The sequence below is a fragment of the Littorina saxatilis genome, linkage group LG1 (assembly GCF_037325665.1).
Source record: "Littorina saxatilis isolate snail1 linkage group LG1, US_GU_Lsax_2.0, whole genome shotgun sequence".
In the NCBI taxonomy this organism is placed as follows: domain Eukaryota; kingdom Metazoa; phylum Mollusca; class Gastropoda; order Littorinimorpha; family Littorinidae; genus Littorina; species Littorina saxatilis.
In genome coordinates, this window is record NC_090245.1 from 40,756,863 (window position 1) to 40,770,873 (window position 14,011).

The window sequence follows — 14,011 nt, forward strand, 5'->3', positions numbered from 1 at the left end:
TGTTTGTCTCACAATGACGGGAATCAATTGATTTCTTAGATTTGAAAAGTTAGGTCCAGAGCAATAACTGCGAGGCGTCCGATTCATACGGGTCTAACAGCACGACTCGAACTAAATTCTTTGAAACATTTCTTACTAAGCAGCCAGGATGTTCCCGAGCGGTAAACGTTCAAATGGAAGGAAGTATGTGATCAGAAACAGTTCAGTGGTTTACGGGAAGCGGAGTGGGCCTTTAACAAAAGGTTGTGGCTACATCCACGGGTCCGTGCCTCGAGTCCCCATGCTATATCCACGGCACTGGCTCGGAACCACTCGGAATCGTTCGGATTCACTCGGCAGTTTAGTCGTAGCCTCGGGCTGGCACCATATTGTTGAGATGGAAGCGGAGGAAGAAACGATTAGTGTCGGCGAAACGTTCAACTCTTTTGACATCCTACAAACCAAACTGAAAGCCTTTGAGGAGCGCACTCATGTACAACTTTCGAAACGTTCTTCGAGATCGACAACACTCACTTTAAGTTTAAATAGAAAGCGTTTGAGCAAGTGACACATGCATCACACTGTATCAACAAGAAGGGCAAAGCCCATACGACTCACATGCTTGACCTCGACCTTTAGGGTAACTAAACCTAGCAATGACATCATACACTAAGAACTGCTTTACACAATTTTCCTACCAAAATACATGAGACCTTGACCCAAGGTCAAGGTCATCCAAGGTCATGCAACACAAAGCTGTTAATTCAAGACATAGGAAGTACAATGGTGCTTATTGGCTCTTTCTACCATGAGATATGGTGACTTTTAGTGGTTCACTACCTTATTTTGGTCACATTTCATAAGGGTCAAAGTGACCTTGACCTTGATCATATGTGACCAAATGTCTCATGATGAAAGCATAACATGTGCCCCACATAATTTTTAAGTTTGAAACAGTTATCTTCCATAGTTCAGGGTCAAGGTCACTTCAAAATATGTATACAATCCAACTTTGAAGAGCTCCTGTGACCTTGACCTTGAAGCAAGGTAAACCAAACTGGTATCAAAAGATGGGGCTTACTTTGCCCTATATATCATATGTAGGTGAGGTATTCAATCTCAAAAACTTCAGAGAAAATGGGAAAAATAGCTGTTTTTTAGGCAACATTTATGGCCCCTGCGACCTTGACCTTGAAGCAAGGTCAAGATGCTATGTATGTTTTTGGGGGCCTTGTCATCATACACCATCTTGCCAAATTTGGTACTGATAGACTGAATAGTGTCCAAGAAATATCCAACGTTAAAGTTTTCCGGACGTCCGGACGTCCGGACGACTCGGGTGAGTACATAGACTCACTTTTGCTTCGCATGTGAGTCAAAAATCACCGCAAACTAGGAAAATGCAAATCCCGAATAGACATGGAAGTTTAGCTAACGAGGTTCGTATTAAGGAGGGGAAAGTGCTGCTGATCGATCTTTGGACGCTGTATACCACTCATGAAGTTTAACTTTTGATTAAAGTGGAATTTTGACTTTGATATCTGACAGCTGACGTCCCGTAGTCATGTCAGTGAAGTGCCGAACCGAAGGCAGGAAAATGTTGGGCGAGAGTAGCGTCCCTTGAGTATAGCACCGGGACTCGAGGCACGGACCCGTGGATGTAGCCACTCGGTCATGATACCTGTACTGTGTGTTTGCAAGAGCAAGCTAACTAATATCGTCTAAAACATACCGGTACCAAAGTAATTTTTGTAACAAGCCTCATTTGATCGTACCACAAGAACGCGCGTATGACCGGCTTCCCCTTTCGCACTGTCTTTAGGCATCTTGAACAGTACTGTAACTGACTACAGTTACAGTACTGGCCGCGTGTTCAAGATGTGTCTTTAGGGAGACGAGTGAAGGGAAATAACCAACGACATCAGCCTCGCCTTTGGATAGTTATTCCCCTTTAAATGGTGCCGATGTTTCACTGATTTCTCCGCTGGAAATTCTGCTAGCTCTCAGAGTCCTACCCGTGTTTCCGCATTGTCAGTTTGTATCTATTGAGCGTTGTTCCCCACTGTCTGTTGTCTTAGCCGTTGCACAAAGTATAAATAATGAAATGAATAAATAAAATTACAAGTACAACAGTGCCTTAGGCAAGACTGATTAATACCGGCGAAGCCACGTACTCGTAAACCTTTTTATCATAACTTGATAAGGCATCAACAAAAAACGCACACACTCTCATAAAATATCCGCTTTCAACAAGGCATTCAGACATCATGATGATATTCTGGCCTTGACAAAAGCACATTAACAAGATTAGGGGAAAGGCTCCTAATATCACAGTGGCCGGCTCCTCAGTAATATGGACCACCTCCTGTTCTGACAAACGAACGGCGCTAGAGCGCTCAAAACAATTTCATTCGCTGTATTCACCCTCTCTGAATAACTTGCACATGACAAAACAGTTGCAGATACACAAACCTCAAAACCGTTAGGCTTTTTCTCTTTATATTTAGTCAAGTTTTGATTTTATATTTAGTCAAGTTTTGACTAAATATTTTAACATCGAGGGGGAATCGAAACGAGGGTCGTGGTGTATGTGCGTGTGTGTGTGTGTCTGTGTGTGTGTAGAGCGATTCAGACTAAACTACTGGACCGATCTTTATGAAATTTGACATGAGAGTTCCTGGGTATGAAATCCCCGAACGTTTTTTTCATTTTTTTTATAAATGTCTTTGATGACGTCATATCCGGCTTTTCGTGAAAGTTGAGGCGGCACTGTCACGCCCTCATTTTTCAACCAAATTGGTTGAAATTTTGGTCAAGTAATCTTCGACGAAGCCCGGACTTCGGTATTGCATTTCAGCTTGGTGGCTTAAAAATTAATTAATGACTTTGGTCATTAAAAATCTGAAAATTTTAAAAAAACTTAACAATTTATAAAACGATCCAAATTTACGTTTATCTTATTCTCCATCATTTGCTGATTCCAAAAACATATAAATATGTTATATTCGGATTAAAAACAAGCTCTGAAAATTAAATATATAAAAATTATTATCAAAATTAAATTGTCCAAATCAATTTAAAAACACTTTCATCTTATTCCTTGTCGGTTCCTGATTCCAAAAACATATAGATACGATATGTTTGGATTAAAAACACGCTCAGAAAGTTAAAACAAAGAGAGGTACACAAAAGCGTGCTATCCTTCTTAGCGCAACTACTACCCCGCTCTTCTTGTCAATTTCACTGCCTTTGCCATGAGCGGTGGACATGCTGAAAAATGGCATTGCGTTCAGTTTCATTCTGTGAGTTCGACAGCTACTTGACTAAATATTGTATTTTCGCTTTACGCGACTTGTTTTCACTTTTGGCAGCGTTCACTCTAAATTTGCCGCATAAAACGGACTCGTTTCTGTCCACAGCCAAAGCTTTTATCACACAAAAATGGCTATATATAACAGCTCAGACCGTATTTGTTACATTTAAGCAGTGTTGACCCCGAGTTTCTACTGCAAACAAAAAATAATAGCAAAATCTCAAAGTATGTGTGAGTCCCCTAATATGGACCACCTTCAACAAATCGAAGAAAATACAAGCAAAAGGCTATTTTCATTAATTCATTAAGAAGCTTGCTGAAAATAACCTATAACTAGCCCTCGAGATTTCCCAAAAATATAACAAATAGTCTTCTTTTCGTGGAAGTTGATAATTTCACTTATTTTCACTCTGTTTTTGATAAGCTTCTTTAGTTTCCTGGTGTGCTTCAAATAATGCTCTCATCAACCCGAAACAAATAAATCTAAAGCATATTTTGATTAGTCTGACTTGTACACTAAGTTGTATCAAGCTATTTTGAAGTACAAGGGGCTTTTTACAGTCATTCGTGAAGGCCGCTTCACTGGTCCATATTGGGCGCCCAGGCTCCTAATATGGACCATTTGTGAATTTTTGCTGAATGTCTTTCAGAGCTATTTCACTCTAATTAGGCCCAACGGTTAACCTAAGAGAGAAGGACTACCAAACACAAAATGAAACTTCTTCGCAAGAAAACAAGCTAGTAATCGTCATGAAACAAAAAGGGGTCCACATTAGGAGCCCTTCCCCTACGTACTGCCATTTTCCGTGTCAGTGAATCCGAAAATCAGCCATCACAAAAGAAAAGCAATCTTTATTAGTTTTTTTAATTTATAAACTAGTTTCATGTTCACACAAAACAAGAAGGTATGACACACAAGGTAAAACAATTAAAGGCACAGTACGCCTCCCGTAAACCATCACAGATACTGTCAGGCTTTTTACACACAGTACACACAGTACAAACACACGTCCATTCTGTGAACGCTCACCCAACGGGAACATCCTAGGTGCCCAACGTAAAGAGCGAGAAATTTTCAAAGAATTAATTTTGCGGATTGTCTCCTCTCAAAATCGGACCGTGGTGCGTTTGGGCGCTAAACCTAAGTATTAAAATCTAAATAATAAATTGACAGCTTGTTACACAAACATTCTTAAATCATAAGAAAATTCTTTTTTTATCAAGACAAGATCAGTACAATTCGAAGTTTTGAAAGTTTGAAAAAAGAAAAGCCCGGAAGCAGGGTCACGCAAGGTCGTGGTTCTTGTAGCAGACGACGGTTTATGCCTATCGCCAGTTTCTCTGAACAGTCAAAAACCATCGCTAGAGTTCTTGTGAATCACAGCCGTTTGTTCGTATAGATTCAGAGGTACATAATAATGTGCTATTGCAGATAAGCTTACAGCGAGTCGCATTCAAATTACAAACTGACGACTACATTGTGAAATAAAACAAATCGCGTAAGGCGAAATTACTACATTTATTCAAGCTGTGGAACTCACAGAATGAAACTGAACGCACTGCATTTTTTCACAATGACCGTAGTCCGCCTCTCGTGTAAAAGCCTGTTTAGCGTGGTAGTGGTGGCGATGTGCTGCACAGCACGCTTTTCTGTACCTCTCTTCGTTTTAACTTTCTGAGCGTGTTTTTAAATCCAAACATATATCTATATGTTTTTGGAATCAGGAAGCGACAAGGAATAAGATGAAATTGTTTTTAAATCGATTTCGGAAATTTTATTTTAATCATAATTTTTATATTTTTAATTTTCAGAGCTTGTTTTTAATCCGAATATTACCAGCTATTGTGTTTTCAGCGTAGCAATAGGGCCCGATATTTAGACGAGACAAGTATAATGCCGACGAGTCGAAGACGAGTCGCATTATACTTGTTCGAGTCTAAATATCGGACCCTATTGCTACGATGAAAACACAATAGCGTTTATATAGCTATTCTGACATTAAATTCTGTGTTAAAATCATGTTTATGTCAGCAACAAGTACCAGAATGGTCCATGTCGCTGATTGCAGACGACGGTTCCCTTTCCGCATGAAGCCACGGAAATAACAGAACATTGAAAAACCCACGGACATGTATTACGGAGAAAACTCGAGATAACCGGATGTTTAGCATTACGTCAATATGCTAGGAATCATATGACGTCATGACGTATCATGCTTGCCTACGTATATTGTATGTTCGAAAGTCTGACTTCTGTTGGGAATTCGCGTGGTGAAGACTGCGGTAAATCTGTAGATGATAAGAGAACAAGGATTGTCTCAGAAGAAACGACTAAATGTTTCAGACCGGTAACTTCATTTCAACATTGCACTATACAATGGACGTTCTATGTGACAGGAGAGTTTGCTGATTTTGAGTTAAACATTGGAGAGATCGTCTGCTAGAATCAGAGATAGGTCGCTTAATTTCAGATTGCAGCTTCTGGAAATTTGCAAGGTTTGTTGCCTGTTAAAGAACTGGATTTTACACGTAATGTATGTCATGTACAGTAAGCAACAACAAAAACACACACAAAGCAAATGGCATCGTCTGTCGACTAGTCACAGAAACAAACTTGGCGAGGTATGCGTGTACTTTATACACGTGGAAGAAACCGGAACCATGCGTCTTTGTTATCGACAATATGCTTTTGGATATTGAGTAAAATGGCCGACTTCCTCCGCATTATGGTTTGATGATCGGAAGAGACCATCCAATCACAGCCCCCGAATTCCCCCACGTGTTCATCAGAATAGCTATATTACATACTTATATGTTTTTGGAATCAGAAAATGATGAAAAATAAGATGAACGTAATTTTAGATCATTTTATAAAAAAATAATTTTAATTACAATTTTCAGATTTTTAATGACCAAAGTCATTAATTAATTTTTAAGCCTCCAATATGTAGGTATGTTACAAAGTGCGCACGCAGCTCAATTTTTGACGTCATTGAAAATGGCCCCCCATTTTCTGATCACTCACACTGGCTCAGTTTTGGGGTCCTCTTTTCTATTCTTTTCCAAATTTACATCACATGGGCACCCTGTCGATGACGTAGAGTACATTCTTGACTTTAAGATTGAGAAAGATGGCGAGTCCAACACTGTCGAGCTCGCCGGCCAGAATATCGGGCGAAGAAGACACACAAGAGGTACTTTTATAAAACAATTTATAGCCTTTGAACTCTTATGAGACCCCTCTGAACAGTTAGTTTGACCATTTTCATGCTGTTTCCCAAAGTTTCAAGTCGATAAAGCGATGCAAAGTACCTTTTAACGGATGCGCCGCTTTGCGCCCGGATTGTCACCCATGTTGTATTCACATCCAACATGGCGGTCGGTAAAGTTCGTCTGCTCTCAGTTTCATACTAACTTACTAAAAAAAAAAATAAAAAAAAATAAAAAAAAATATATATATTTTTATTTTTTATAGTTGTTTAATAGAGCTCTGAACCTTTCTTTTGATACCAAATTGAACAATATTGATAAACAAATGTGTGAGTTACAGTTAATTTTAGCTGAAAAATGTCAAAAATGGTTTCAATTTATCCTCTTTGCCTCTATTACGAATTTTAATACTTTAAAAATTCATAACTCGGGTTACACTTATCCAATCTCAAAGTTATAGATACCATTGGAATGCTGATTTTCTGCTCTTTCAAGTGATATAGATCAAAATGTTAAATGAAGATTTTGAATTTTTTTGTAACATACCTACAATATGAAATGCAATACCAAAGTCAGGCCTTCGTCCGTCGAAGATTGCTTGGCCAAAATTTCAATCAATTTGATTGAAAAATGAGAGTGTGACAGTTCCGCCTCAACTTTTACAAAAAGCCGGACATGACGTCATCAGACATTTATCTAAAAAAACAGAAAAAAACGTCTGGGGATATCCTACCCAGGAACTCTCATGTAAAATTTCATAAAGATCGGTTCAGTAGTTTACTCTGAATCGCTCTACACACACACACACACACACACAGACACACACACACACACCACGACCCTCGTCTCGATTCCCCCTTTTAAACTAGTACTTTTACGCAACCAAGCACGCTCACACACACGCCACTGAATCACACCCACACACACTCACACACACACACACCCATACACACATACAGACCCACACACACACACACCGCACCATCACAACCATAAAATTCATGTGACAAAAAGTTCCTTTTTGGTGTCAAAAACCGAAGGCAAGTTTTCTAATTTCATAGGGACAAAAATTACAGGTCAGTCAAACCATAGACCAAATAGCCTGGACCGCCAACTCGTCACGTGACCCTTGTTACGACGCTCGACTTTCAGGGGCGCGTCGCGTCCGGTTTGAAAGGCCAGCGAGTCGAAGACAGTGAAAAGAAAGCACGCTCCAGTTATTTGTGACAATGGGAGGTGACAATGAACTGGATTTTCCAAAACTCCAAACTAAACTTAACAAAACTCATCAAAAAACATGTTCCATATGCACTTTTGCTGAGTTTATTTTAGCATTTTCAGAACTTACCTCGGCAACTTCGTCCATGTTTACAATCGACACCGGATATGACATCCCCCTGATTTCTGAAACAGTCTAGGCGCAGTCCTAGCACGCGCCATCGCAGTCTTCGCACGTGGCAGTAGGAGGAGGGGCTTAGCTAGCCGTTTGTGCAGTAACCATGTCGGTATCAATTAAGCTCCACCGCGGCTTCGGTCCCAGTGTGTTATTTTGACCTGCCATGCTGCGGTCAAGAACTTTCCACCGTCGGTAGCAGACTATCAAGTTTCCAAACGCTGACAACTCCGAAGACTCTGGACTCTGTGTAGAGAATTTCTTGTAAGCGTAGGTTTCAAAATGCGAGAGGCCGCTACCTCGTAATAGAGAGAAAGACTCGCGGAGAGAGAGCTAGTTGGTGGTCCAGGATAAATGGTCTATGGTCAAACATACCTGACATCAGCTCACAATTTAAGACATAAATGCACCATAAAAAGCATGCAGACCGAGGGGTTGTGACTGGTGGTACCCACCAGCCACAGGCACAGTAAAACAAGTGTTTAAATTATATGTATACTAAATAACACCTATATTAAAACATTTAGTCAAAACTTGACTAAATGTAAAAAGGAAACTGGATCACAAGGGTTCACGATGGCACAGGGGTAAGATAAACCACGCAAAAATGAAGTTCTTTGAAAATTGCTCGCTCTTTACGGAGGGCACCTAGGATGTTCTCAAGCGGTGAGTGTTTAAATGAAAGGGTGTGTGTGTAAAAGCCTGACAGTATCAGTGATGGTTTACGGGAGGCTTACTGTGCCTTGAAGTTGAGACAATGGTCTCCCGGCGAGTTAATCATCTTGTTGCAATTCAAGAGACAATATATTTTTGTTTTGTCATAGCAAAAAATGTATCAGATACGTATTGTGGTAGTCAAGAGGTTAAAGAAAGCACTGAAACAATAGCATTCGTCCGTCACAGTCATCGTTCGTCGAAAGGCATCATCACTGCATTTCTGAATTCTTTGAATGTTTCTTCCTTTTTGGTCTGTCTTGTTTGTGAGCCTCCCTCATTTCTGGCGTGGTCACACGAGCTGTCACCTTCTTGCCTTGGTCTAAGCACACGAACAATAAAAGTTATAAAGAACAGAAGCTATAATGTGTTTTTTTCCATCCAGCCCTCGCCCATGGAGTGAAAGAGAGAGAGAGACTGGAGAGAGAGAGAGAGAGAGAGAGAGAGAGAGAGAGAGAGAGAGAGAGAGAGAGAGAGAGAGATATGGGGTGGCGAGAAGGGAACAGCATTCTCATACAGACAAACACAATCTTACATTCATAGATTGACACACACACGCAGCTATAAAACATTGTGACAAAGACAAAACAGGTTAAACACAAAAACAGCAACAACACACACACACACACATACATACACACACACACACACACACACACACACACACACACACACACACACACACACACACACACACACACATGTAGATAACAAGAATCACAAAAAAGACAATGCAAAATAAAGAAACTCAAAGACGTATAATACATTGAAACTTACTGCCGAAAACCATCATCCTGGTTCTCGCGCTCCATCGCTCGCGTTCCCTCTCAGAGTTCTCTGCAGAATGCCAGACACAAAGACACACAAACGAATGATATACGAAATCAAAAAAAGTCGCACAAAGCACTTTCCAGGATGGATCACACAATAACCCCCCCCCCCCCCCCTTGACAGACCTGACACACAAAACCATACTCTCCCTTTCTTCATTAACACTATACTGTATAGAGCACTCACGTCACCCACACACCCACACACACACACACACAAACACACACACAACCTTCTCAATCCCATCGCACACACACACACACACACACACACACACACACACACACACAACCTCGTCAATCCCATCACACACACACACACACACACACACACACACACACTCAACCTCCTCAATCCCATCACACACACACACACACACACACACAAACACACACACACACACACACACAACCTCCTCAATCCCATCACACACACACACACAACCTCCTCAATCCCATCACACACACACACACAACCTCCTCAACTCCCATCACACACACACACACACACAACCTCCTCAATCCCATCACACACACACAACCTCCTCAATCCCATCACACACACACACACACAACCTCCTCAATCCCATCACACACACACACACAACATCCTCAATCCCATCACACACACACACACAACCTCCTCAATCCCATCACACACACACACACACAACCTCCTCAATCCCATCACACACACACACAACCTCCTCAATCCCATGACACACACACACACACACACACACAACCTCCTCAATCCCATCACACACACACACACACACACACACACACACACACACAACCTCCTCAATCCCATCACACACACACACACAACATCCTCAATCCCATCACACACACACACAACCTCCTCAATCCCATCACACACACACACACACACAACCTCCTCAATCCCATCACAGACACACACACAACCTCCTCAATCCCATCACACACACACACACACAACCTCCTCAATCCCATCACACACACACACACACACACAACCTCCTCAATCCCATCGCACACACACACACACACACACACACAACCTCCTCAATCCCATCGCACACACACACACAACCTCCTCAATCCCATCACACACACACACACACAACCTCCTCAATCCCATCACACACACACACACACACAACCTCCTCAATCCCATCACACACACACACACACACACACAACCTCCTCAATCCCATCGCACACACACACACAACCTCCTCAATCCCATCACACACACACACACACACAACCTCCTCAATCCCATCACACACACACACACACATAACCTCCTCAATCCCATCACACACACACACACAACCTCCTCAATCCCATCACACACACACACACACACAACCTCCTCAATGCCACTCCACCCACACCCACGCCAACCTGTCTTCAAGATGTACAAGAAAATTGGTTGATTAAAATCAACATGGCCGAAGCAATGTTTTCATAAAAGAAGCGGTATTGTTCGGGCACATGTTGTATTTGGGTTACATGTGTTGCAGAGTATTTGAAAATACGTAGGCATAAAAACATGCAAAGAAGAGTGATAAGTCCCTGTTGTGAATATAGTCAAGTGGATAAATTGATTACTTATGTATCACACTAGTTTTACTGCTACAGCAGTCCCTCTCGTGAACGGACATCCTAGGGCCAGTGCAAACCTGTCCGTACATTGCAGGTGGCCGGTCACGGGAGAGGTCCCCCACCCCCCATCACACACACTCTGACACACTGACGGACTGAGTGAGTCTTTGCTTCTGGTGAACGAGCTCTACTTGTCCTAAAACAATAAGGTCAAACTACTACAACTTATAACTGAAAGGGAAAAAAACCTGTCCTGTAAAAATGACGTTAAATCAACGGTGTCAAAAAAAGAGAGATAAAAGAAATCCTCAAATTCCTGAGGATACAGGCACCCCATGAAAGCAGCCACGAACATACTCACAGAGGCACACGTGCTTGTGCAGATACTTTGCAAAAATATTAATTGAAAACCTGCATGTCGTAATTTCTTTTTTTCTGGCTTTATTGAATGCTTCAGGCAGTGACTTTTCCCTGTCCAGTTTCCTCTTTTGTCTCTCTTACCCCTCTCTTACCCACTCCCCCCCCCCTTCCCCTCCCTTTACCCAGCCCCGACAGCACAAACTTCTAATCTGCAAGGCAGAGTACACATTTTCGAAAAGGAAGACTTAGTCTACTCCTCTTCAATTATATCCAGAGATCTTCCAGCTAACTTTTGACACCGACAAACTGAAGAATGAACAGATCTATGAGGTAACCGTCTCAATGGTCCAGGCTCAGGAAACAAAGAGTATATATGGCTTTGCTAATCTCCTCAATGAATGAGTTTATACACGGCACCTGTCATTAGCCACCGCACTAGTTTTGGACTCAACCATCAGCTGGTATGTATAACATGACACACCGTGAAGCTGTGTACTGATCATGTCAACTCTGTGACTCGGCCTGGGGCGATTGTAGCTTCCCTTCTTCGTGTCCGATAGACAAGGACAATAAATAGTAGAGCATAGTGCAATTTCGTGTTGGCATCTTCTCCACTGAAAGCAAGAACCCAAAGACTGAAGACCAAAGTGCTTACCCCACTTCTGACCCGAATCACCCCCCTCCTGCTGGGTACACCTGCACTCAAGTTAACACAAGACTGACACCTCTTTTGACCTGTGTGCCAGGAGTCGGATGAGAGAGAGAGAGAGAGAGAGAGAGAGAGAGAGAGAGAGAGAGAGAGAGAGAGAGAGAGAGAGAGAGAGAGAGAGAGAGAGAGACACACACATAGACAGACATAGAAAGATAGAGGCGGAGAGACTCAGAGGGAGACACAGACAAAGACATACATACAGAGAGAGAGAGAGAGACAGAGAAAGAGAGAGAGACAGACAGATAGACAGAGAGAGACTCGAGACGGAGAAACAGATAAATGAACACCGGGTAAGAGAAAATGACTCGAGAGAGAGAGAGCGCATGAGATCGAGAGAGAGACAAAGAGAGAGAAAGAGATTGAGAGAGAGACAGCTAGATACACACACAGACACTAAGGCAGAGCGAGGGAGAGACGGAGAGAGTTGCACGGAGTGTACGTGACAGACAGTGTGTGTTGCTATAAACAGACAGACGGGGTGCAGCTCATTTCCGAAACAGCGCAAATTGGACAACAGTGACATGATACTGTTTGAATTCCAAAAAAGCGCAGCTCATTTCCGGAACAGCACAGATGACAAAGTTGGTTTCAACAAAATGGAAGCCGCCAGTGGCGATAGGTCACGTGCTCCTCAATGTCACCTTCCCATGGCAGCGGCCATCAAAAAGTAACTGATCTCGTGAGAACGGTAACACACGAGTCATGTCACCTCTCCCAACCCATTAGAGTAGATGGCCGCTCCTGCGGCCATCAACAAGGCAGAGGAATGTGCGGACAATGCATCTCTTTGAACAGCCTCCGGTCACTCTCTCTCTCTCCCTCTCTCTCTACACACACACACACACACACACACACTAAAGACACGCACACTCACTTCACATACACACACTAAAGACACACACATACACACACACACACACACACACATACAGTCACGCACAGACCCAGACCCAGACCCAGACCCAGACACTTCCCAATTCCACTCTAGTCACCCACCTGTCTTCAAGATGTACAGGGCAGAGGACTGTATAGACAGCCTGAGTCTCTCTTCGTACATCCTCCGCAGCACCTGTTCCTTGATCAGGCGCTGTCCCTCCCCTTGGCTCGTGTGATCTCCACCCCCTCTGTCCCTCAGGTTCTCTTCGTCCCCTTTGTCCCTCCCAGGCTCCTTGGTCGAGCAAGCGCAATCCCTTCTGCATCTGCCTTCCTCATTGCCCAAGTAACACTTGCATCCAACCGCTCGGCACCTCCATTGGTCGTTGAGGCGTGACACCATGGCGCTCACCTGCTCCGCGCAACGGCTGACTGACTGTTCCGCTTCATTGAGCTGGATGGCTCCCTTCAGGGGACCCAGCGCCTTCTGGGTGACGCCTGGCCCCAGTAACTTGTCGAGCTGGAAGGAGGCATGGACACAAGTCAAGGAAGCTGTTGCAAGGTACCGACATCTAACCCATTGACTGCCGCGATACGTATACACTACTTATTTTTGTTGCTATCATGAAAACATCAATACTCTGACAAGGAAAACGGCAACCGCTGTATATTACCCTTTGAATTGCAGCAAGATAATTGCCTCCCCTTGTGACCATTTTCTCTGGTTTGGTGTAATTGTTTTACCATGCATGAAATGATTTTTGTCAATGAATTTTTAAACTACATTTCTGCGGCAGTCAAGGGTCTCTACCTTTTTTGTTTAACATCACCATTGACACACTTTGTCTGTGTAAAAACATGAATTACAAAAGAGAAACAAGCTCAAAGGACTAGAACTAAACCAATCAGTCGACCGTGCCTTCCGACAATAATTCTGTGAGATGTATGACACGCCGGATAAATAGCCACAGCGTGTTTTGCAGTCATAAAACAAAAGCTACGGTCTATATAACGTACATGAAGAAGGCTAG

At 42.7% G+C, this 14,011-nt stretch overlaps 1 protein-coding gene across 1 annotated transcript in view; it reads right to left on the reverse strand.

Annotated features, from left to right (window-relative positions):
• Positions 1 to 8,070: 8,070 nt before the first annotated feature.
• Positions 8,071 to 14,011, reverse strand: part of LOC138969465 (trichohyalin-like) — a 102,673-nt gene continuing 96,732 nt past the window's right edge. The window contains exons 11-13 of the mRNA XM_070342259.1: positions 13,104 to 13,500; positions 9,387 to 9,446; positions 8,071 to 8,931 (exon numbers count right to left, since the gene is read on the reverse strand). Of these exons, the coding sequence (XP_070198360.1) occupies positions 8,822 to 8,931; positions 9,387 to 9,446; positions 13,104 to 13,500 (567 nt within the window). The 3' untranslated portion in view covers positions 8,071 to 8,821. The remainder of the gene's footprint in view (positions 8,932 to 9,386; positions 9,447 to 13,103; positions 13,501 to 14,011) is intronic.